The sequence below is a fragment of the Trichosurus vulpecula genome, chromosome 9, assembly GCF_011100635.1.
Source record: "Trichosurus vulpecula isolate mTriVul1 chromosome 9, mTriVul1.pri, whole genome shotgun sequence".
NCBI classification, from domain to species: Eukaryota; Metazoa; Chordata; class Mammalia; order Diprotodontia; family Phalangeridae; genus Trichosurus; species Trichosurus vulpecula.
Genome location: NC_050581.1, coordinates 24,739,001 through 24,761,641, shown reverse-complemented (window position 1 = coordinate 24,761,641; position 22,641 = coordinate 24,739,001). Strand labels below are relative to the sequence as shown.

Below are 22,641 nucleotides of genomic sequence, written 5' to 3'. Positions count from 1 at the left end.
AAGACCCAGATATTTGATGTTCTTCCCCACCCCCCAAACCTATCATTTACACCTCTGATGCCTCACACCCATCATTGCCCCAGGCATCCCTCACCCAACACTCGCAGCCTCTTCTTCCCCTGGTGGACCTTGGTGCTTACGTCCCTCAGCTCCTGGAGCTGCCGATCAAGGAAAGCAGTTCTTGCAGGAATGTTTTGGGGCACCAGGTCCTCCAGTAGCCAAATCACATCTTTAAAGTATTTGGGATCACATTCAAGGCAGCTCCTTATGACCCTAGTTCCCAGAAGTAAAAAGAACAATAGTAACCACTGAGATCCCATTTCCTTTCCCCCTCCCTCCCCAACAGCATGTTGTTTTTGACAACCAGTTCCTTAGTTCATTCTCTTTCACAGTGTAAGAATGAAAGTCATCTTCCTGGTAGCTCTAACTCTCCTCCCTCTAATTCAGCCATTTCCCCAAGACACTTTGCTTAGAGATGTTTACTCATTTTTTAAAAATCTGCTATCATTCCAAGAGAATGACCTAACAATCAGTGCAGCAGATGGCTGAGTTCTATGTGCAGAATGTGTGAGCAGGGTTGGGGGAATGTAGGCTAAGGTCACAGAGGGAAAGAAATTATGGAGGGTTCTTCTCCAACTTTGTCTCTCCCTATTTTAATGTTTAAAAATCCATTCGACCAGGCAATACAAACTTTGGGTTTTCTTGAAATTATTTCATTTCCTCTACCTAGACCTAGCCAAGTGCTTTCACAACCTCCTCAATTCAACTTTTTAACTCTTGGTGAAAGATCAAGAGAAAAGGAGATGAATGATAGAGCTTCCCATGGTTGTGTTCTTCTTGCCTTGACGCTCCTTTGGAACATGAAAAGCTGGAACAGAAGGTGACTGAATTCTTTAGTGAATTAAAAAAAATTCCAACAGGAAATAATAGTGGGGAAGAGGAATCAAGTGACTGAATATCTTAGGAAAGCTGGGAGAAAGGATAGACTTATGTAAGCCAAGATAGTTGCTGTTAAGACTATGGTACAAGGCAGAGTTGGGGAAGGTTAAGAAATATGGGGGAAGGAGGCAGTGTCAGCATGAGCTAGGAAAGTGAAAAGTGTCATATTTTGTCAGTTTTGTTATTTTCTGCTGTAACTAGGAAATACCTTCTAGCTTTTGAGAATCTCAGAATAGTCATAGATAATGACATTGACGATTTAGACATTGAGAAGACCTTAAAAGTGATCTAGTCCAACTATATCACTCTAGAGGTGAGGAAACTGAAACCCAGAGAGGTTACATTACTTGTCACAGCTAGTAAGTGGCAGAGCTTAGATGTTAAACTAGATGTCAACCCAGTTTTAAAACAACCTAATAGTACTAATGAAAATAAATTAAAGCCTAGTCTGAGTCTAGAGGAACTTGGACAACCTCATGGTAAAGGGTGATGACTAGACTTGGGGAAAGGATGAACTCTACATCAGAGGTGGATACCAGGTGATAAGTCAAATTCTTAAACTGAGAAAGGGAGATAAATACTGAAGACATTTAGGAAACTTTGGTCATAGATCTAGAGCAAAACATGCTGATACTTGGAAAGGGTTATTGAATTTAGTCAAATGCACATAGCCAATAGTTAACTGTTCTGCTACATCAATAAAACTTAAAGAATTAGCAAAGTACAAGGAACATGAGCAAAGAAGGAACTGGCAACTCAGGTCTGAGCTTAAGCAAAATAGCATGGTAAGTTATTTTCCTCTATCATCACTTCTGGCAACTCTGGTCTGCCCTGAGGTCATTTTTTATCTATAAAATAAATGTAGACTAGATGATTCTTTCTAGCTCTACATCCTAGAATCTTGTAAAGGGCATATGTCAAGTGATTCTGGGTTAGAAATCAGAGAGTTATAGACAAAATGGGAATAAAAAGGGGCACTACGTATTATCCAAGGATCAAACTAACTTCTTTTTTAAAGTTTTATTTCATTTTTAGTTTGAAGACTAAACCATTTCTATAATATAGTATAATAATAATAATAAGAAAAGATATTGCATGTGAAACTGCAAATCTACTATATACAACTTGCTGTTTCTTTTATAATAAAGTTTTCTTTTAAATTTCATTTTTTCTTCTTTCCCCGCCCCTGCCCTAGAGATGGCTATCATTAGACACAAATATGTATGCATATATGTAAAATGATGCTATACATACTTCCATTTATCAGTTCTTTCTCTGGATGCAGACAGCATCTTCATATGTCCTTTGCAGTTAATTTGGGTATTTATAATAGTCAAAATTACTTATTTGCTGAAAGTTGTTCTTAAAAGAATATTTTTAATGTTTGTTTTGAGAACTTTAAGTTCCAAATTCTCTCTCTTTTTCCCTCCCCACCCACCCTCTTTGAGAAGGCAAGCAATTCAGTATAGGCTATACATGTATCATTATGCAAAACACTTCCATAATAGTCATGTTGTGAAAGAAATATTTACCTGAATCCTATACTGTCCTCCTTTATTCAATTTTCCCCATTGACGCTGTCCCTTTTCAAAAGTGTTTGCTTTTGACTACCTCCTCCCCCTTTCTGCGCTCTCTTCTATCCTCCCCACCCCTCTTCTCCCCTTCCCCCTACTTTCCTGTACGGTAAGATACCCAGTTGAATGTGTATGTTATTCTCTCCTTAAACCAAATCCGATGAGAACAAGGTTCACTCATTCCCTTTTACCTACCCCCTCTTCCCTTCCATTATAATAGCTTTTGCCACTTTTATGTGACATAACTTACCCCATTCTATCTCTCCCTTTCCCTTTCTCCTAATATATTCCTCTCTAACCCCTTAATTTTATTTTTTTAGATATCATCCCTTCATATCCAACTCACTCTGTGCCTTCTATCTCTGTCTCTGTCTCTGTATATATATATACATATATATATATATATATATATATATATATATATATATATATATATATATGTATATATATATGTATATGTATATATATATGTAGTAGTAGTATGTAGTAGTAGTATGTGTAAGTAGTAGTAAGTGTAAGTAGTAGTATGTAGTAGTAGTAAGTATGACTTCTCTTTCCTGTTTACCTTTTTATGCTTCTCTTGACTTGTATTTGAAAGTAAAATTTTCTATTCAGGCTCTGATTTTTTTCATCAAGAATACTTGAAAGTCCTCTATTTCATTGAAATTCTATTTTCCCCCCAAAGTACTGTACTCAGTTTTGCCGGGTAGGGGATTCTTGGTTTTAATCCTAGATCCTTTGACCTCTGGAATATCATATTCCAAGCCCTTCAGTCCCTTAACGTAGAAGCTGCTAGATCTTGTGTTATCCTGATTGTGTTTCCACAATACTCAAATTGTTTCTTTCTGGCTGCTTGCAGAATTTTTTCCTTGATCTGAGAACTCTGGAATTTGGTGACAATATTTCTAGGAGTTTTCTTTTTGGGATCTTTTTCAGGAGGTGATTGGCAGATTCTTTCAATTTCTATTTTCCCCTCTGGTTCTAGAATATCAGGGAAGTTTTCCTTGATAATTTCTTGAAAGATGATATCTAGGCTCTTTTTTTGATCATGGCTTTCAGGTAGTCCAGGACTTTTTAAATTATCTCCCCTGGATCTATTCTCCTGGTCAGTGGTTTTTCCAATGAGATCTTTCACATTGTCTTCCATTTTTTTCATTCTTTTGGTTCTGTTTTATAATTTCTTGGTTTCTCATAAAGTCACTAGCTTCCACTCGCTCCGTTCTAATTTTTAAGGCAGTATTTTCTTGAGTGGTCTTTTGGAACCCCTTTTCCATTTGGCAAATTCTGCCGTTTAAAGCATTCTTCTCCTCATTGGCTTTTTGGAGCTCTTTTCCCATTTGGGTTAGTCTCTTTTTAAGGTATTTTTTTCTTCTTTATTTTTTGTGTCTCCTTTAGAAAGCTGTTGACTCACTTTTCATGATTTTCTTGCATCACTCTCATTTCTCTTCCCAATTTTTCATCTACTTTTCTTACTTGATTTTCTAAATCCTTTTTGAGCTTTTCTATGGCCTGAGACCAATTCATATTTTTCTTAGGGGCTTTTGATGCAGGATGTTTGACTTTGTTGATTTCTTCTGGCTTTATGTTTTGATCTTCTTTGTCACCAAAGTAAAATTCTGTAGTGTGAGTCCTTTTATGCTGTCTGCTCATTTGCCCAGGCAATTACTTGACTTTTGAGCTCTTTGTCAGGGTATGGCTGCTTTCAGAGCAGAAAGTGCTCTGTCCCAAGCTTCAGAGGTTTTGCGCTGCTGTCTTCAGAGCTACTTCTATTCTAAGGTGGTATGATACTCCCCTCCTGGTCTGTGCTCTGGTCTGTGAGTGCAAGCACTTCTTTCTGCTATGTAACTACCAGGAGCACTCCCTCTCCACAGCCACCACAAGCTGTGCCACACCAGCACTCCTGCTCTCCTAAGGATTGCCAACCAGGACTGTGACCCAGATCCAAACAGGGCAAAGCAAGAGACTCCTGCCTTAGCACCAGCAAAGGGATCCCTGCATTCCCGCTCTGACAAACCACTTGATTCCCTGCACTGTCTGTGGGCCTGAAGCTGTGGAAGCAGCCACTACTGCTACTGCTCCCACTGCTGCTGCTGCAGCCACCTCCACTGCCCTGATGCTTGGGCTGGACCATGTCCTTTTCTCATGCAGGTCCAACAGTTTTCCCCCTGATCTGCTAAATTTTCTTTGGTGTTTGTGGGTTGGGAAGTCTGATCGCCATAGAGGCCAGTGATTCAGCACCCTGAGTCCTGCTTCATTTGGTCTGCTCCAGCCTGGTCTGTCCTGGCATGGGTAATGCTGGGCTGTGCTCTGCTACCAGCTTGGTGGGATAGACCCTTTCGAGTGACCGTCCAGGCCCTTTTGGGCTGGAGACTTGTTTCAGTCTATCATTTCATGGGTTCTGTAGCTCTAGAATTTGTCTAGAGTCATTTTTACAGTTGTTTGGAGGGATTTGGGGAGAGCAATTCCCTTTTTTCATGCCACCATCTTCTAAAGCAGTATTTAAAATATTAAAACACTTGCTGGGAAATACATTCTGGGAAGGTGGCAGAATACGTCAGAAATTTCCAGGCTCTGCAGATTTCCTCCACCAACTGAAAATCACCACAAAATGAACGTAGAGCAGCAAAAATAAAGGGATAAAGGACTTTTCTTCCTAAGATATTTTGAGAGCACCTCAGAGAAGATTCCAGGGACTGAGGTTTAGTTTGGGTGAAGTGTAAACACCTGCTGTCCCTGAGGGAAGCAGAGTAAGCTTCAAGAAATTTTACCTCAACTTTCGAATTATTCAGACCTCAAGAAATTTCACTTTAGGAACTTTTACTTCACTGCCTCAGGAACTTTCACCTCAGGAAATTTTATCTCAGAAACTTTCATGTAAGGAATAGCAGATGCTGAGTGAGGGAAGATTGTAGGACCCCCTGCTGTTTCCTGAAGCCAGGCATAGCAGTACAGACCAAATGTGATCCCAGGCTATGACTGTTGATAAGGAGGATCCAGCACAAGCCTGGTGAGTGTGGTACTTCAGGGAGCAAGAACATTTTTCAGACAATGTGGCTGGGGCTTAGGGGAGGAAAAGAGGAGTCCCTGAGATTGAGTCCCTGGACAGAATTCAGAAAACAACAGTAAGAAGGACCTGAGGCCTAGGACAACATTACCCATAACTTGGTATTAAAGCTTGATAATAAGAATATTACACTGCTAAAAATAAAAAGACACGTTTTAAAAAAATGAGTAAGCTAAGGAAAAAGAACCCAACTGTTGAGACCTACTTTGGTGTAAAAGAAGATCTGGGTTCATATTCAAAGAAAGATAGTGAGGCTAAAAAGCAAAACCACCCCTACCCTAAAGAGTAATGCCAAACAGTCACAAGCCCAAAAAGAAATCTTGGAAGAACATAAAAATGAAATCGAAAATCAAATGAGCAGGAATGAGGAAAAATTGGAAAAAAAATGAAATCCAAGAAAATTATGAAAAAAGTTTAACCTATTAGGAATAAAAGGAACAAAATGTTAAGGAAGAAAATAATTCCTTGACAACTAGAATTGGACAAGTGGTACTGAATGATGTTATAAGACACCAACATATAATAAAACTAAAAAAAAAATTGAAACATCTCATTAGGAAAACAACTGATCTGGTGAACAGATTGAGGAGAGACAATATGAGAATTGTTGGTCTATCTGAAAGTTGTGATCAAAAAAGAATCTGCGTACAATATTACAAGAAATTATTAAGGAAAATTCCCCTGAAGTTCTAGAACAAGAAAGTAAAGTAGAAATAGGAAGAATCCACTTATCACTACCTGAAAGAGATCCTAGGAAGAAAACTTACAGGAATGCTACAGCCAAGTTTCCAAATTCTTAGGTTAAAGAAAAAATATCACAAAGAACAAGAAAAAATAAATAAATATTGCAGAAAAGCAGTCAGGTTTTCACAAGACCTAGCAGCTTCTACCTTACAAGACCATAGGTCTTGGAACACTATATTTTGAAGGGCAAAGGAACTGTGGTTTCATCCAAGAATAACTTCTCCAATAAAGTTGAGTATGATCCTGAATGAAAAAAATGGACATTTGATGAACTGAAAAACTTTTTGGTATTTGTAACAAAAAGTTCAGAACACGATGGAAAATTCTATATAAAAGATCCAGAAGAAATACAAGGAAATAATTAAATACTTATTATAAGGCACTAATTAAGGTCAAACTATTTACTTATATATTAAAATGCTATCAATATTAGTAATTATTAGTAATGATTATTAGAAATGGTATTCTTAAAACTTATTAGTGCTAAGGTAGTTAGAAAGAAATGTTGGGGCTGAGTTGTGTGTGATGAAATGAATCAAAAAAAATTGGGTAGGAAAAGGTTAAAAGGAGAAATTATAAAAACAGGATGTGAAAAGAACTAATACAGAGGAAGCAGTGGAGGGTGGAGGGCTAGGTAATATTGGAAATCTTACTGTCATCTCGGTTGAAGAGGTAGATATCTGAAGAGGTTTAGAAGTCTTCTGAACTTCTAGGGAGGTGAGAGAACTGGGGGATAGGGTGGTGAAAGGACTTTTAGAAGGGCGTATTGATTAAGATTAGAAGGGTGGAGCAAATAGATAAGTAAGGGACTTTTAGAGGGAAGGGTGAAATAAAGAATAAAAAAGTAGGGGAGAAAAATAAGGTAACAGAGATTGCTGGTTGTCCTTCATTCCCAAAGAGAACTAGGGCATCAAGGAAGTGATGTTATCACTTGCAGATGAATTGGATTTAAATGAAGCAGGGATGTGCCAAGGCACCAGCCTCACTCTGTCCTCTTGAGTCATCTGGGTCCAGTGGCAGGATACAGATCAGAAAGACTGTAGATGGCCCTGGATGTAATGGGAGATCTTGGCCTTTTTAAGCTAAGGTCATTCCGGGGTATCAGTTTATCTGAGGCAATGCCCATTCAGTGATTAAGGAATGAGGGGAAAATGGCTTCTTTTACCTTGTCAAAAAAATTCAGTCATGCAGGGGAAGACCCTCAGGGTTTCTCACCAAAACAGAAACAATCTCTCCGAGCCATCAAAGCCCAAACAAAGGCTTGGGCTGGCACCTATTGTAGGCCTATCAGTGAGAGCCAGAGTGATTTGGGTTTAAGGTATAGTCCTTAAAAAAGAATCTAGCTGTAAACCCCCAAGATATCTTAGGAGGTTTCAGCAATCAGAATTTATGTTCCTTCGGGCAGAGCACCAAACATATGGGTGTGATTCCCTATGTGGACAGAAGGAGAGGAGCAAGAAAAGGAAAAGGATGGAGGAAGGGAGGAAGGAAGGGAGGGAGGGAGTAAAGGAAGAAGGAAGGAAAGAGGGAAGGAGGGAAGGAAGGAAGGAAGGAGGGAAGGAGCAGAATTACCTAACTGGAATGGGCCAGTTGGATCCCCAATGGGGCAGCTACTACTACTACTCACAGATTATTATTTTTCTTTCTTTCTCCAAGAGGACCAATGACATCAGAAAGGTGATGCCATGACTTGCAAGCAGGTCTGTGCAAAGTCACTAGCCTCTCTCTCTCCTCCTGAGCCATCTGTTACAGTGGAAAGACATAGATTGGGAAGATTGGAGATGGGCCCAGATACAGTGATGTAAGGGCAAGCAAAGTGAGACTTTTTACTATTTTTTTTCCTTTTGGGAGAGCTTAGCACTGAGGCAACCAAGTGACTTTGATTGAGTCTTGCCTTTGTTTGTAGGAAGGCCCATATCCTTTTGCTAATTAGGTCACAAGAGATGTGAAGCCCTGGAGAGGTATGAAGGCTTTGGGCCTTGAAAAAAGTTATATATACTCTGAGGTTAGCATTTTGTTTGGGGCTCACTTATTGGAAGAGTGTTGGTGTGGAGACTCTGGGTAACCATTAAGGAGCACCTCCCCAGCTTTGAAAAACCCAAATGTTGGTGCTTCTCTCTCTGGTAACTATGTATGTAACGTCTTGGTGTTTTAACAATCTGGCTAGCAGCTCCTGTGGGGGGTGTAAAATCAACAACAACCAACTCACGCAAAAGCCCAGGTTCTTTTGATTTGCTTTACTAAGGAAAGCAATGTTAAGGGGTTGACAATCTCACTTTAATCCCGTATACAAATACCATTCACTTAGTTCAGGGGAGAAAGCCAGCACCCTGAACTTCAGAGTGAATACAAACAAATTACAAACATTGACAGACAGACCAAATACAATTCATAGTTACCAACATCTAAGTTCAGCCCGGGAGCTTATAACAAGGGTTGGTCCAGAGTCATGCGCGCCACCACAGCTGTGGTTCATAGCTCCGAAAAAGGAAAGCCAACCCCTGGTTTTATATCTTTTCAGGGTCAAGGGTGAGTTACGCATGCAACTCACTCACGTGACCTAAAATTGTCACAAAGATGTGACTTAAACCCATGTGTTCCAAAAGCCTCTGATGTCACAAACATGTCACTCAGACCTATGTAAACTAGGCTTTCCTTTGAGGCAAGGAGATCATCAAAGACTCCTAATTTAATCAAGGAAATAAAGGACAAACTCTTCAAGGGCACTTGGTTGAACTAAGTGCTAAGAGCCCATTTTGATTGCCAATACACTTGGTCAGACAGCTAGAAGTCAGTCTGTTAATTCGTGTTATTTTGCTCTGTTTATATAATGTATACTTGTAATTTTTGTTTGTATTTGCTCTGAGGTTCAGGGTGCTGACTTTTCCCCCTGAACTAAGTGAATGATACATGTATGTTGGATTGAAGTGAGATTCTAAACCCCTTAAAGTTGTTTTCCTTAGAAAAGCAGATCAAAGAACCTGTGCTATCAGCCCTCCTCTGTGCTGGTGTTATTGGCCTTCCATAGCCAGTAGTGGCAAGCAACATTGTTGTTACAAGTGAGAGACCTTGGCCTTTTTAAGTTGAGGTCTTTCGCAGGTCTCAGTCTGTCTGAGGCAACACCTATCCTTTTAAACAGAGATGGGGTAAAAAGAGCGGCTGAGAAGGAAAAAGTGAGTAAAAATAAGATGGAAGGAAATTCACAAATAGCAATTATAACTTTGAATGTGAATAGGAAATGAACTGGAGAATGGCTGTAGAAGTTGTGGTATATGATTGCAATAGAATACAACTGTGCTATAAGAAATGATGAGCTCAATGATTTTAGAAAAGCATGGAAAGAGTCGCAAAGTAAAACAAAGAGCAAAATGAGCAGAACCAAGAGAATATTGAATAAAATAATAGCAATATTGTTTTAAAAACAACTTTGAGTGAATAAATTATTTTGTCTATTATAAATACCCAAATTAACCATAAAGGATGTATGAAGAAAGATGCTATCATGCATCCAGAGAAAGAACTGATAAATAGAATTATGTATAGAATAATTTTACAAATATATGTGTGTGTGTGTGTGTGTGTGTGTGTGTATACATACATGTATGTAGGGCTGACGGGGGGGGGAGAAGCAGTTAAAAAAGAAATTTACATAATAATTTTGTTGTATATTTGAAAGAAATAGCAAGTTGTGCTTGGTAGATTTGCAGTTTCATATATAATCTTTATTGTACTGTCTTATATAAATGTTTGCTTTATTACATAAATTAAACATAAAATAAAACAGTACTGTTACTGTACATAATGTTTTCTTGGTCTTGTTCGTATCCCTCTTCATTATTTCATGGAAGTCTTTCCTTGTTTTTCTAAAATCATGGAGCTCATCCTTTCTTATGGTATAGTAGTATTCCATGACTAGAATGCACCATAACTTATTTAGCCATTTCCCAATTGACAGGCAGCCCCTCAACTTCCAGGTTTTTGTTTTGTTTGTTTGTTTTTGTTTCCCACCATTAAGAGGGCTGCTATAAAGATTTTAGAACATATAGGATCTTTTCCTTTTTCCTTAATAAGCTAATGATATAATTTCTGAAAGAGACCAGCTCTTTGTACATATCATACTACCTTTCAACATATTAAAATATTTATATTAAATTTAACTCTCAATAAAGTTTTCCTTTAGGGCTTCATTGCATGGGGATGACCCTTAGTTTGTAAAACCAATTCCAATGGTTCTTGACTAGTCCTGAAGTCTTCAATTATGGCCTTATAATTGACCATATATCTATCATTTGGGTACCTGCATGCCTTCCTTTTGGAAAATCTAATGGTCTTTTCTCAATAATCGTCCTTCTTGACCTCTCTTGAAGCATTTGACCCTATTGATCGCCCTCTTTTCATATATATTATCTTCTTTCTAGGTTTTTGTGACACTGTTCTCTCCCAATTCTCCACCTTCCAGTCTGCCCAAAGCCACAAAGTCCAATATACATGGTGATTAACTTTAGCAATCATTTCAGAAACAAGTTCTTCTTTTATAGTTTGTAAGCTTTTTTCTTTCTTTAGTTTATTTTTAGTTTTCAACATTCATTGTCACAAGATTTTGAGTTACAAATTTTTTCCCCATCTCTACCTCCCACCCCAAGATGCCTGTATTCTGATTGCCCCTTTCCCCAGTCTGCCCTCCCTCCTATCCCCCACTCTCTTCCCCCTTTCTTGTAGGGCAAGATAGATTTCTATACCCCATTGCCTCTATACCTTATTTCCCAGTTGCATGTAAAAACAATTTTTTTGACACTTGTTTTTAGAACTTTGAGTTCCAAATTCTCTCCCTTCTTCCCTATCCACCAACCCTCCTTGAGAAGGCAAGCAGTGCAACATAGGTTATACATGAATCATTATGCAAAAACTTCCATAAAAGTCATGTGAAAGACTAACTATATTTCCCTCCATCCTATTCTGTCCCCCTTTATTCAGTTTTCTGTTTTGACCCTGTCCCTTTTCAAAAGTGTTTGCTTTTGACTACTTCCTCCTCCAATCTGCCCTCCCTTCTATCATCCTCTCCTGTTATCTCCCCCCCCCCATTTTCCTATAAGATACACAATTGAGTGTGTATGTTATTCTGCCTTAAGCCAAACCTGACGAGAGCAAGATTCACTCTTTACCTTTCACCTACCCCGTCTTCCCTTCCCTAACAGCTTTTTCTTGCCTCTTTTACATGAGATAATTTATCCCATTCTATCTATCCCTATCTCCTCCCAATATATTCCTCTCTCACCCCTTAATTTTATTCTTTTTTGGTATCTTCCCTTCATATTCAACTCACCCTGTTCCCTGTGCTCCTTGTCAGAGTATGACTGCTTCCAGAATGGAGAGTGCTTTGTCCAAGCTTCAGGTTTTTTTCACGGCTGTTTTCAGAGCTACTTCTATTCTAAGGTGGTATGATACTCCTCTCCTGGCCTGTGCTCTGGTCTGTGAGTGCAAGCACTCCTTTCTGCTATGTAACTACCAGGAGCACTCCCTCTCCACAGCCACCACAAGCTCTGCTACACCAGTGCTCCTCCTCCTCCAAGAACTGCCAACCAGGACTGTGACCCAGATCCAAGCAGGGAAAAGCGAGAGAATCCTGCCTCAGCACCAGCAAAGAGATCCCTGCACTCCTGCTCTGATCAGCCACTTGATTCCCCCCACTGTTGGTGGGCCTGGAGCTCTAGAAGCAGCCATGTCTGCTGCCCTGGATCACGCCCTTCTCTCACCCAGGTCCAACAGTTTTCCTACTGACCTGCTACATTGTCTTTGGTGTTTGTGGGTTGAGAAGTCTGGAAACCACCACAGCTCAGTGATTCAGGACCCTGAACCCTGCTCCACCCAGTCTACTATAGCCTGGTCTGTCCTGGCATGGCCAGTGCTGGGCTGTGCTCCACTCCCAGCATGGTGTGATAGACCCTTCACAGCGACCATCCAGGCCATTTTGGGCTGGAGACTTGTTTCACTCTGTCATTTCGTGGGTTCTGTAGTTCTAGAATTTGTTTAGAGTCTTTTCTTTACAGGTGTTTGGAAGGATTTAGGGGAGAGCTCAAGGGAGTCCCTGTTTTCACTCCGCCATCTTGACTTTGTCCCACCTAAAAACAAGTTCTACAAGCATAATGGTCTTCTCAGCTTCATCTGAAGAAAGAAAAGAATGATTACTGAATCAATTTTAAAAAGCCAAAAATTTATAACTCAGAAGTTTAAAAACAGAAACACTCAAAATCCAAGACAAGATAAAATTTACAACAGAATGACTTTATTTTCATGTTAGTAAATTTATATTTTTATATTTTGTGTGCATTTATAATATGTACCTCCCACTGATCCCCCCATAAAACAACAATTAAATGGAAACTAAAACCATGATCATAAACATAATTAATCTTGCAAAACTAATATCCACATTTTCCATGCTCTTAAATTTTTTTTCTCTGCAGTTTAAGTTCATCATCTCTCTGAAAGTAGGTAAATGTTATGTTTCATTTTCAGTCTTTGGACTCATGGTTTGATATCACATTAATCAAAATTCTTAAATCTTTCAAAATAGTTTTCTTATGTTGTTACCATCATATAAATTATTTTTAGTTCTACACACTTCATTCTGAATCAGTTTACAAAAGGCATTTCCAGGTCTTGAGGTAACATGATAAATATTATGGAAGAGTAGACATTTTTTCTGATCCTCTCAACTTCTCAAACAGCTCCAAAAGAGAAATTATGAACCAAAGATAGAAAACTTCAGCCATGTCCATGATCTAAGATACTTAGAAACCTAAAGAAAGGAAAACAAACAAACAAGTCTAAACTGAGCTTGTGCAACACCCCTTCCTGCCTCCAAGGATATTCAGCATGGAAGGTACAGTACCCAACTCGTAGGGCTCCCAATAGGTATCTATGAACAAATATCACAAAACAAAGGAAAATTATCCAATCCTTCGGGAGACAAAAGACCCCGTGGAATCAGGAGAACATTGAATTACAATGTGCTGTTTCTGAGTGGTTTAAAAGAGAAACAAGAATTATGGGAGCAGAATTTGTGGCTTGCACAGCAAAAAATAATGGGCTTAGGTTAAAATAGATTAGAATATATTAGAATATATAGGGCATAGAATAGAAAAACTGGAATCTGGAATGGCAAATCTCACTAAAGAAATAGAAGGGAATAACAGATTAGGAATACGAATACATAGAAGTGAAGGACAGTATGTAAGAAGAGAAGCCAAATCATTTCCAAAGGACTCATGATGGAAATGCCATCCACATCCAGAGAAAGAACCATGGAGTCAGAATACAGAGCAAAGCATACTTTTTGTTCTTTTGTTTTGTTTTCTTTCTCTTGGTTTTTCCCATTTGTTATGATTTTTCTGTGCAACATGACTAGTGTGAAAATGTGTTTAATAGGAATGTACGTGTAGAGCCCATATAGATTGCATGCTGTCTTGGGGGTGGGGGAGAAGAAAGGGGGAGAAAATTGAAAACTTATGGAAGTGAATGTTGAAAACAGAAATTAAATAAATTAATAAATTGGGAATTTAAAAAAAAGAAGCCAAAAACAACAACATTAAAAGCAAATATGCTCACTATGCAAAGCAACACGTACTGATCATGAAGACAGCATGTACAGAGAAAACCTAAGGATCATTGGTCCTCTAGAACACGATAACACAAAAACCTTAACACAATAATGCAGAGAAAATATAATAGAATTGCCTAGAATTTCTGAACATAAAAAATTAAATACAATTGAAAGAATACATAGATTGTTTCTGGGAACAAAAAAAAAAACCAAACAACAAACAAAAACCAAGAAAAACTCCAAAGGTACAAACTCCAATACACATAGCAGTTAAACTCAACAATTCATTTCAGAAACAAGTTCTACAAACATAAAGATCTTCCCAGTTTCAGAGGAAACTGTCCATTTTGTCATTTCTTATGGCACAATAATATTCCATTTCATTCATATACTGAGATTAGTTTAGACATTCCCTAGTAAGAGGATATCACCTTATTTTACAATTTTTAGCTAGTGTGAAAAAGGTTACTATAAACATTTTTGTAGTTATAGATCTTTTTCGTATTCTTTTATTTTCTCTTGGCAAGTTGGTCTAATAATGGCATAAAAGGGTCAATGTGTATACACATTTTGGTAAGTGGGCAGTTCCACAGTGTTTTTCAGCATGGCCTGGCCAATTCACAGTATCACCAACAGAGCACTAGTGTGCCTGTAAAATAGAATGTCTATTAAGATGATAAATAAAACTCAGTTTAAAAAAACACTTCAAAAGAGTAAATAAGCAATTTTAATTTTTTAAAGAAAGAGATGAAATTCAAATTGCAAAAAATGAAAAGGGATTAATTGACAATGAAAGGAATGCAAGTAAAAAATTGTGACAAAGTATTATACATAATTATATGCCAATAAGATAAAAATGAGTAAATATTTATGAAAACCTTAAATATTCAGATTAAAAGAATATGAAAAATATTCTAAAGAAGTCAATACCATAAAAATTAATTGTGCAAGACATAAATGAATTCCCTCCCAAAGGAAAAAAAAAACCACAAACATAGTCCAGATGAATTTCCAAGGGAATTCATTCAAATATTTGAAGAAAAATTAACTCGCATGATGGATAAATTTAACACAAAAAAGAGGAAAAAAGGCATCTTCCCAAACTCCTCTCATCAGACAAATATAGTCATCATACCCAAACCAGGGAAAAATAGAGAAAGAAAACATTACTAGTATATATTCAAACATATTTTGAACTTGAACTCATCTCACTTGTGTTAAAAAAAACACAAAAATAGAAACAAAACCTACTAAAAACTTAGATTACAAACTGCTTGAAATCAAGTAAAGACTTTTTTTCATTTTTTAAAAAATTCTCTGTGCTTAGTAGTGCATTGCCTACAGTAATTGCTTGAGAGATTATTAATATTGCTATTGAAACTTATACAGTTAAAAGCAAGGAAGCAAAATCTGAACCAAGAGAAATTCTCCGAATATTAAAGTGCCTTCCTGACCCAAAAGGGCTTGCCTCACAAATTCCCATTTGTTTGAATTGCCTATACTTAGCTTGGCCTAAGATGGGTGAATGGTGAAAGATGGTAGACTCAGGGGATAGATGTCAATCCTGGCTTACATTAGGAACTCAGGATTTACAGTCCTATTTGTGGTGTTTCCAATAGAGTTTTAAATAGTCTGTTCCCACCTGGTCACCTTATTTTCAAAGCAGGGCTAAATTCAGTTATATAGACTGAAATAATCCTCATTAAAAACAATTGGCACCTTTGAGTCATAAATAAAATGATGGTAATAGTACAGGTAATATTAATATGTTAATGAAGATAATATTACTAATGCAGAACTGTTTCAGGCATTGGGCAGTGAGGTGGCATAGTCAATACAGTACTAGGTCTGGCCTGGAATCAGAAAGACCCGAGTTCAAAACCAGCCTCAGGCTCTGTGACCCTGGGCAAGTCACTTAACTTCTATTTGCCCATTTCCTCATCTGCACAAGAGATCTACCTAATAGCACCTACCTCCCAGAATAATTGTAAGAATCAAGTAAGGTAATAATTGTAAAGTGCTTAGCACTGTATCTGGCACACATGCTATTATTATTATAGCTATCATTTGAGTATTAAGTTTATAAAATAGGTGACTGGTTTAGTTTGGTAGTATTACATACCCAAGTCATGTATGTTTTGTTTTCTTGTGCTATGTCATTTTTCATCTAACCTTAGCTGTAATAGAATGAGTGTGTCTATGAAATTAATCAGTATTTCCCCCAAATAATTTAATATTACATGGAAATTTTAAAGTTCTCATCTAAGGAAGGATGTGAACTCCTATCTTCCCTACTCTGAAACCAATTTTTTATCCACTATAACATGTTGCTTCTTAGCTTTGCTAATACTCTGGAAAATATGATAGCTCTCAGTTTAGTCACTACAGTTTTGATTTTATTTTCCCTATTCCATTAAAAAAATCCTTTCTACTGGTTTTGTGAGTTGATTGAGTACACAGAGGCTTAGAAATAAGAGAACAAATTCAATAAAGAAAAGCAAAAAGGGTTCTCACAGACATCTCCCTTTATCCCATGGTAAATCTGGTTGCCAGATCTAGCCAGACCTAGAGATAATGAGTCTCAAAAGCTCAGGCTTCTTATAGTCCTTCCTGATGAGCAGTTTGCTCCAGCTGAGCCCTGATACATTTCCTCCCATCCTCTTCACTTAACAAGATTCCCAGGCAGCCTTCGAGATGAGTGCAGACACCTCTGGTGGCTGTTCTGTTGAGGAAAGCATGTTAACCCTTTTTCCAGATACTATTGAGAGGTTAGGCAGCCACCACCTGACACTTGGTAGTTGCTGCTATGTACTATTTGCCTATTAGGTTCACTGTGTAGTATAGAATTAACCCAGAGTGGCACGGTCATTGACTCAGAATAATAATGAAATAGGATCTCAAGAAAATAGCTCCATTAAAAAAGTCACTTATTCCCACTTCCTGCCCATCAATCTTCTTTTTAAAAGGAAGTCTGACATCAGAGCAGTGATCATTGTTTCTCTCAGGATGCCACTTTTCTTTTCTTTTTGACCACATGGATTTATAGATAGATTGAAATAGCTAGGTCTATCTAGATCTGTCTCTCTCCAACTTTTAAAGAAAATCTTTGGTCCTTATTCAGAATAAGAATGAAAATTCCCTTAGCACTCTGCATAAAAGTCACAGATATCCTCTCACTAAGTGATCTAAATATCAAACAGAAAAAAAAAACCAAACACCTTAGTTCTTTCAAAGTAAATTGCCAGTTGTACCACTGGTAACAATAGATAAATATCCCTTTTCCGAGTAGAAAGAGAGAGAGGATGTCATCTTTAGTAAATCCGCAATATAGATGCCAATATTGAGTGATATTGGAAACTCAGGATTAATAACATTATTCCTATCTTTTCCACTAACTTCCTAGGGAGTGAACCTGTAATATATCAAGATAGCCTGAATATATTGACATTCCTATAAGCCAAACAAATAAGAGGAAGAAAATGTTCTCTAACATCTAGTTATTGGATTCAGTCAGTTGGTCATTCAGTTCCTACCTGGTCACCATAGGAATCAATTTCCCTTCCAAGGAAAGTTATAAAGGTCAAGGGAAAAACTTGGGAAGAAGAAAGAAAAGAGATCACCTGTTTTGAGTACCATTTCATGGACATCATTTTGCAATGAAAATAACTTTTAAACAATGATATCTTATTGCTTCCTGATTTCTCTTAAAATTATTGGATTCCATTGCTCAGTTCTAATTTCTAAGGAATTATTTTCTTCAGTGAGCTTTTGTACTTCCTTTTCCATTTGGCCAATTCTGCTTTTTAAGGCATTCTTTTCCTCATTGGCTTTTTGTACCTCTTTTACCATTTGACCTAGCTTGTTTTTAAGGTATAATTTTTTGGGGTTGTGTGTGTAGTCTCCTTTACAGAGCTATTGACTTGTTTCTCATGATTTTCTTGCATCACTCTCATTTCTCTTCCCATTTTTTCCCCTATCACCTTTACTTGATTTTCAAAATGTTTTTTGAGCTCTTCCATGCCCTGAGGCTTTGTATGCAAGAGTTTTGATTTTGTTTTAATCTTCCTTGTCACTCTAGTAACTTTCCATGGTCAGAATTATTTTTTTCTGTTGTTTGCTCATTTCCCTGCCAATTACTTGACTTTTAACTCTTTGTTAAAGTCGGGCTCTGCTTCCAGGGTAGAGGGTGCACTCTCCCAAACTTCAGGGGTTTTGAGTAGCTGTTTTGAGAGATACTTCTACGGACCTGCATGTTTTCACTTCTTCCAAGGCAGTATGATCTAAGGAGAGATGTTTATTACTCTGCTGGCCTGTGTTCTGGTATCTAAGTGACCACAAGCACTCTTGTCTGTCCTGGCACTGTGACGAGGGTCCCTACTCCACTGTGGCCACAAGATCTGGTATGCTAGTAGTCCATATCCTGGGACTGCCAGACAGGACTGTGACCTGCATCCAAGTTTGGACAAAAACAATAAGAGTCTTGCTGCAGTGCTAGCAAAAAGACTCCCATAATCTCCTTCTGACCAGTTATTTGACCCCCTTACCATCTGTTGGCTGAGGGCTCCAGAAACAGCTACTGCCTCTGATGATTTAGTATCTCCCAAGGGCCTGCTCTTGGTTTACTGGAGCCAGGGTTTTGCTGGCATGGCCTGTGCTCCATTGTCACCCAGGTGGCACACACCTTTCCTGCTAACCTTCTAAGTTATCTTTGGCATCTGTGGGCAGAGAAGTCTGGAAAGAGTCACAGTCACTGCTCCCCACTGATTGTCTCCCTGAGGCCCGCACCTGGTTTGCTGGGGCCCAGTCTACACTGGACTGGGCTACTGTCTCACCCTGGTGCAATAGGCATTTCCTGGCAAACTTTAAGTTGTCTTGGGCTTTAAAATTGTTTCACTCTGTCTTCTTGTGGGTTCTGCTGCTCTAGGACTTGTTTTGAGTTATTAGTGAAAGGTATTTTGAGGGGTTTGGGGGAGAGCTCAGGCAAGTCTCTGCCTTTACTTTTCCACCTTCTCTCTACTTCCAAAGAATGATATCCATGGAGTTGGTTGTTCAGAAATGAGGTGAACTAGCCACATGCTCCATCAGTTTTGATTCTAAAAGAAATCTTGAATATTGTAAGCACATCTCAGCATCTCTCCTTGAACTCTCCATTTTCCTTTTGACCTCACATTTACACATACTGGACTTTGAAAGAAAATCTGTGCACCCAATTTAGAAGTATTCTTGCCTGTCAATTGAAAGTACTTTCCTTTAACGCAATGCTTCCTCTTCTTCCCAGTGCCTCACATGGGAATGTTTAATTGGTTTGGATTTTCTATGGTGGTGGTGGTTGTTATATTTTTCTGTCAGGTCTCCTCCCCATCCCACCCCCTACCTCAGTCAAACATGTTCTTTTTAAAGGTCATTGTTTTTAATGGCAGGCTAAGTATTTACACCATCTATTCTATAAAGTCATGCTTGTTGTTTATGTTTGTTTATTTTTTCCCCTTGCCCTTAAGAAAATGAATCTAATTTGTGGGAAATGCTACATTATCGATCAGTTCATTGGAAGTTTAATCAAATTCTGTTGTACTTTGCAGACTTCTGAAAAATAGGTTGTAATGTACTTGCTATCTAGTGTCCATTTTTTCTCACTAGGATCCAGGTGTTTTAACATCATTTTGTTTTTCTCATATTAATTGTTTCGTGGAATAAAATAAGACTTTTTCTGAAATTGAGGTAGGAGGATTTCAGTTTTGACAGAAGAGGAAGATTTTAATAGGATAGATCATTAATCACTGGAAAAGGCTTTTAGAAGAGGAATGAGATGAGCAACTATGTCTGTGATATGGTCTAGGTGAAGTTCAGCCTAGAGGTAGTGAATTTGGTCAAATACTTTTGGAGTTCCTTTCTCACGTTTATTTAAAAAAATAGATGATATTATATTGGAAAGCATGTATATTAAATAAAATTTTATTTAAATTGACTACAACGATTTTTATAGGCATAAATGGCATATAGGTATATCTATATTATACATCTATATATACATATATAAATATATACACATATACATATATGTATGCATAGTATTTTTCCTTTGTTGTCAGACCTTCCAATTATTATAGACCAGTCTATAGGAAAGTATTTTACATATCGAGCCCCATGTTCTGAAAATTTTAAACAAAAATTTTTGTTGCACAAAAATATTTATCAGATTAGATGTGTTAATGATATATTAAACAACAATCTTGAAACCTTCCTTTTAAATAGTAATGTAATGAAAACTCCTTGTAACAAATTTAACATGATCTTCACTTACAGATTCCAGAGAAATTCACAAACATACCTTGTGATCACACATTTTTGGATACTTTGAGAAAAGTATATATTTATGCTAAGTATATCTTTAAGACTGAATGACATATACAATAAGTGGGTCATACATTATCTCATTTGCAGTATGAGTTTTATGAGTTCCCATAAAACAATTATCATCTATACATTTCGCAATAAATGGATAGAGTATCTACAAACAATGTGGAAAAGTCAATAATTAATTTCAAATTTCCAAATGTAGTAGAGACGTTGGAGCTTTATCCTCCTTTCACAAGGGGTTGGTTTCTTTGTTAGGAATATGCAAGTGATGTTAATTCATTACCATGTGGCTTCTCTTTTTCAAAGGCTTGTCTAAGGCCTAATTTATGTGCAAGACTGAAAGCTGTTTAAATGGATAATATGCCTCCTTCATGAGAAATACCACCCCCTTTATGCTCCATTAAATTCAGACGTTGACTCTATAAGCTACGTACCAATTATTTCTTTCCAGAAACAGCAGCACAGCTTTTTCCCACAAAGGACAACAGATTATTGCAGTCTGCTATTAATCTCCACGTAGTCCACAAATACACAGGACACTAGGGAGAAGACAATTGACTCACTATTTTAACATTTGCAAAATGATGTGTGGAAAGGAAATAAAAAGAAGAGCCCTATCTGATTAAAACATTCCTCCATTATGGAAAATCTCCAGAAGAAATAGCAAATAACCTAAGACAATCAATGCTGCTTAAATATATGCAGACACAGAGTTAGAAGGAAGTAATAACTTTGTGTGGATATTAGTACATATATATTTTTGGTTGATTCTCTTCTTCCCTGACACCCTCAGTAATCAGGCTGATTATGACATAATCTTTTGGTTTCATTATGCAGTGATCTAAATTACCTTTTAAAATGGCAGAGAACAACATTAGAGTAATTGTCTCTCCACCCAGCATTTGTGGATACATGTTGAATGTCAAATTTAATCTAACAGGAATGTCCGAGCATCTCATTCTATTGATATATCAAGGAATTCAGCATAATATGAGACTATTGAAAATTTTATTCAAAGGAATTTATTATTGTAAGTACCAAACAGATTACATTATATCACTTTCACCTGTAAAATCTTTTTCACAGTAAAGGTCTAGAGGATAGTTTTTTTTAGGACTGCTCTTGAGCATCAACCCAGAGCCACTTAATTAATTTAGACAAAGAATAATGTAATAGATTAATGGCTGGTTTTAAAGAAGGAGGACTTAAGTTCAAATGTAGCCTTAATACTTATTCACTCCTCCCTAAAATTGAATAATAATAGTGCATACTTGGTATGAGAATCAAATAATGTGTTAACATAAAATAGTTCTATTACAATTAACATGGTAATATAAAATAAATATTTTGCTCCAACTTCATATCCACACATAGCATTTATGACCAGTAAGTCCTTTTTTCAGCTATCTCTGGGCTGGAATCCGAAACATCACTCTCAAAAGTTGCTTCTTTCTCCTTGGGAAATCAAGGCCATGCTGGTTGCAAAAACTAATCTGGATTAAGATTCATAGATTCACATGGCTTTTTCTCCTGATGTTTTGAAATTCCCAGAATTTGTGACTACATTCTTTCTTATATGGAGCTCTGTCAGCAAAAGAGTCACCAAGATTTCCCTCAAGAGAGACTGGGGCAAAAAAGCCCATGGCTGATGCTAACAGGTCTTTAGAAATGTCTCCAAAGTCAATCAAACGGCCTTCCCATTACCAGGTGGTTAATCATCAGGGAGCAGTTAAGGAATTTCTATTCATTCTCTATACCCTCTGCAAAGAACTTCCCTTCCCTTATTGCAATTCTCCCTGAAGCAACCTTCATTGTGTTATCTCAGTGTAAAGGTTGCATGCTCAGTATAGCTGCTTTTGTATCAGTCATACCTTTCAGTCAATTCTTGTTGTTTGTCCACCATTTCTGAAGGGGGGCAATGGCATCATGTGGTGATTTCTTGACTTGTGCATGAATTGCATTTAAGTGAGGCACAGTTGCACAAAAGTCATCAGCCTCATTCTCTCTTCCAGAGTCATCAAAGTCCAGGGGCAAGACATGTCAAGATGACTGGTGATGGCCCAAGATGCAGTAGATGACCTTGACATCTTCAATGTCTGGCCAAAGTGCTCCACAGTGCTTCTTCAGGCACCTTCATGACCACTGGAACAAATTGTTTTCCTTTTCCCATTTTGCTAGGGGAAGTCTTCACATGCTTAGGATAGGTATTCCCCCTAACTTGCCGTTGGGTTTGAAGTCTATCAGTTTACTCTCAAGCTGTTAGCCTGTCTGCCAGAAGGGTTTTACTGGGCTGTGGCCACTGCATATGTTACATCTTCTTAGAGCCTCAGGTGAGAGCTGGGTAACTGTTTGGACACAAA

The 22,641-nt window shown here is 37.7% G+C and overlaps 1 protein-coding gene across 1 annotated transcript in view; it reads right to left on the bottom strand.

The window, feature by feature from the left end:
- The window catches only part of IZUMO3 (IZUMO family member 3), a 53,276-nt gene that overhangs the window by 8,716 nt on the left and 21,919 nt on the right, over positions 1–22,641 (bottom strand). The window contains exon 2 of the mRNA XM_036739522.1: positions 95–273. Coding sequence (XP_036595417.1) covers positions 95–273 — 179 coding nt within the window. The remainder of the gene's footprint in view (positions 1–94; positions 274–22,641) is intronic.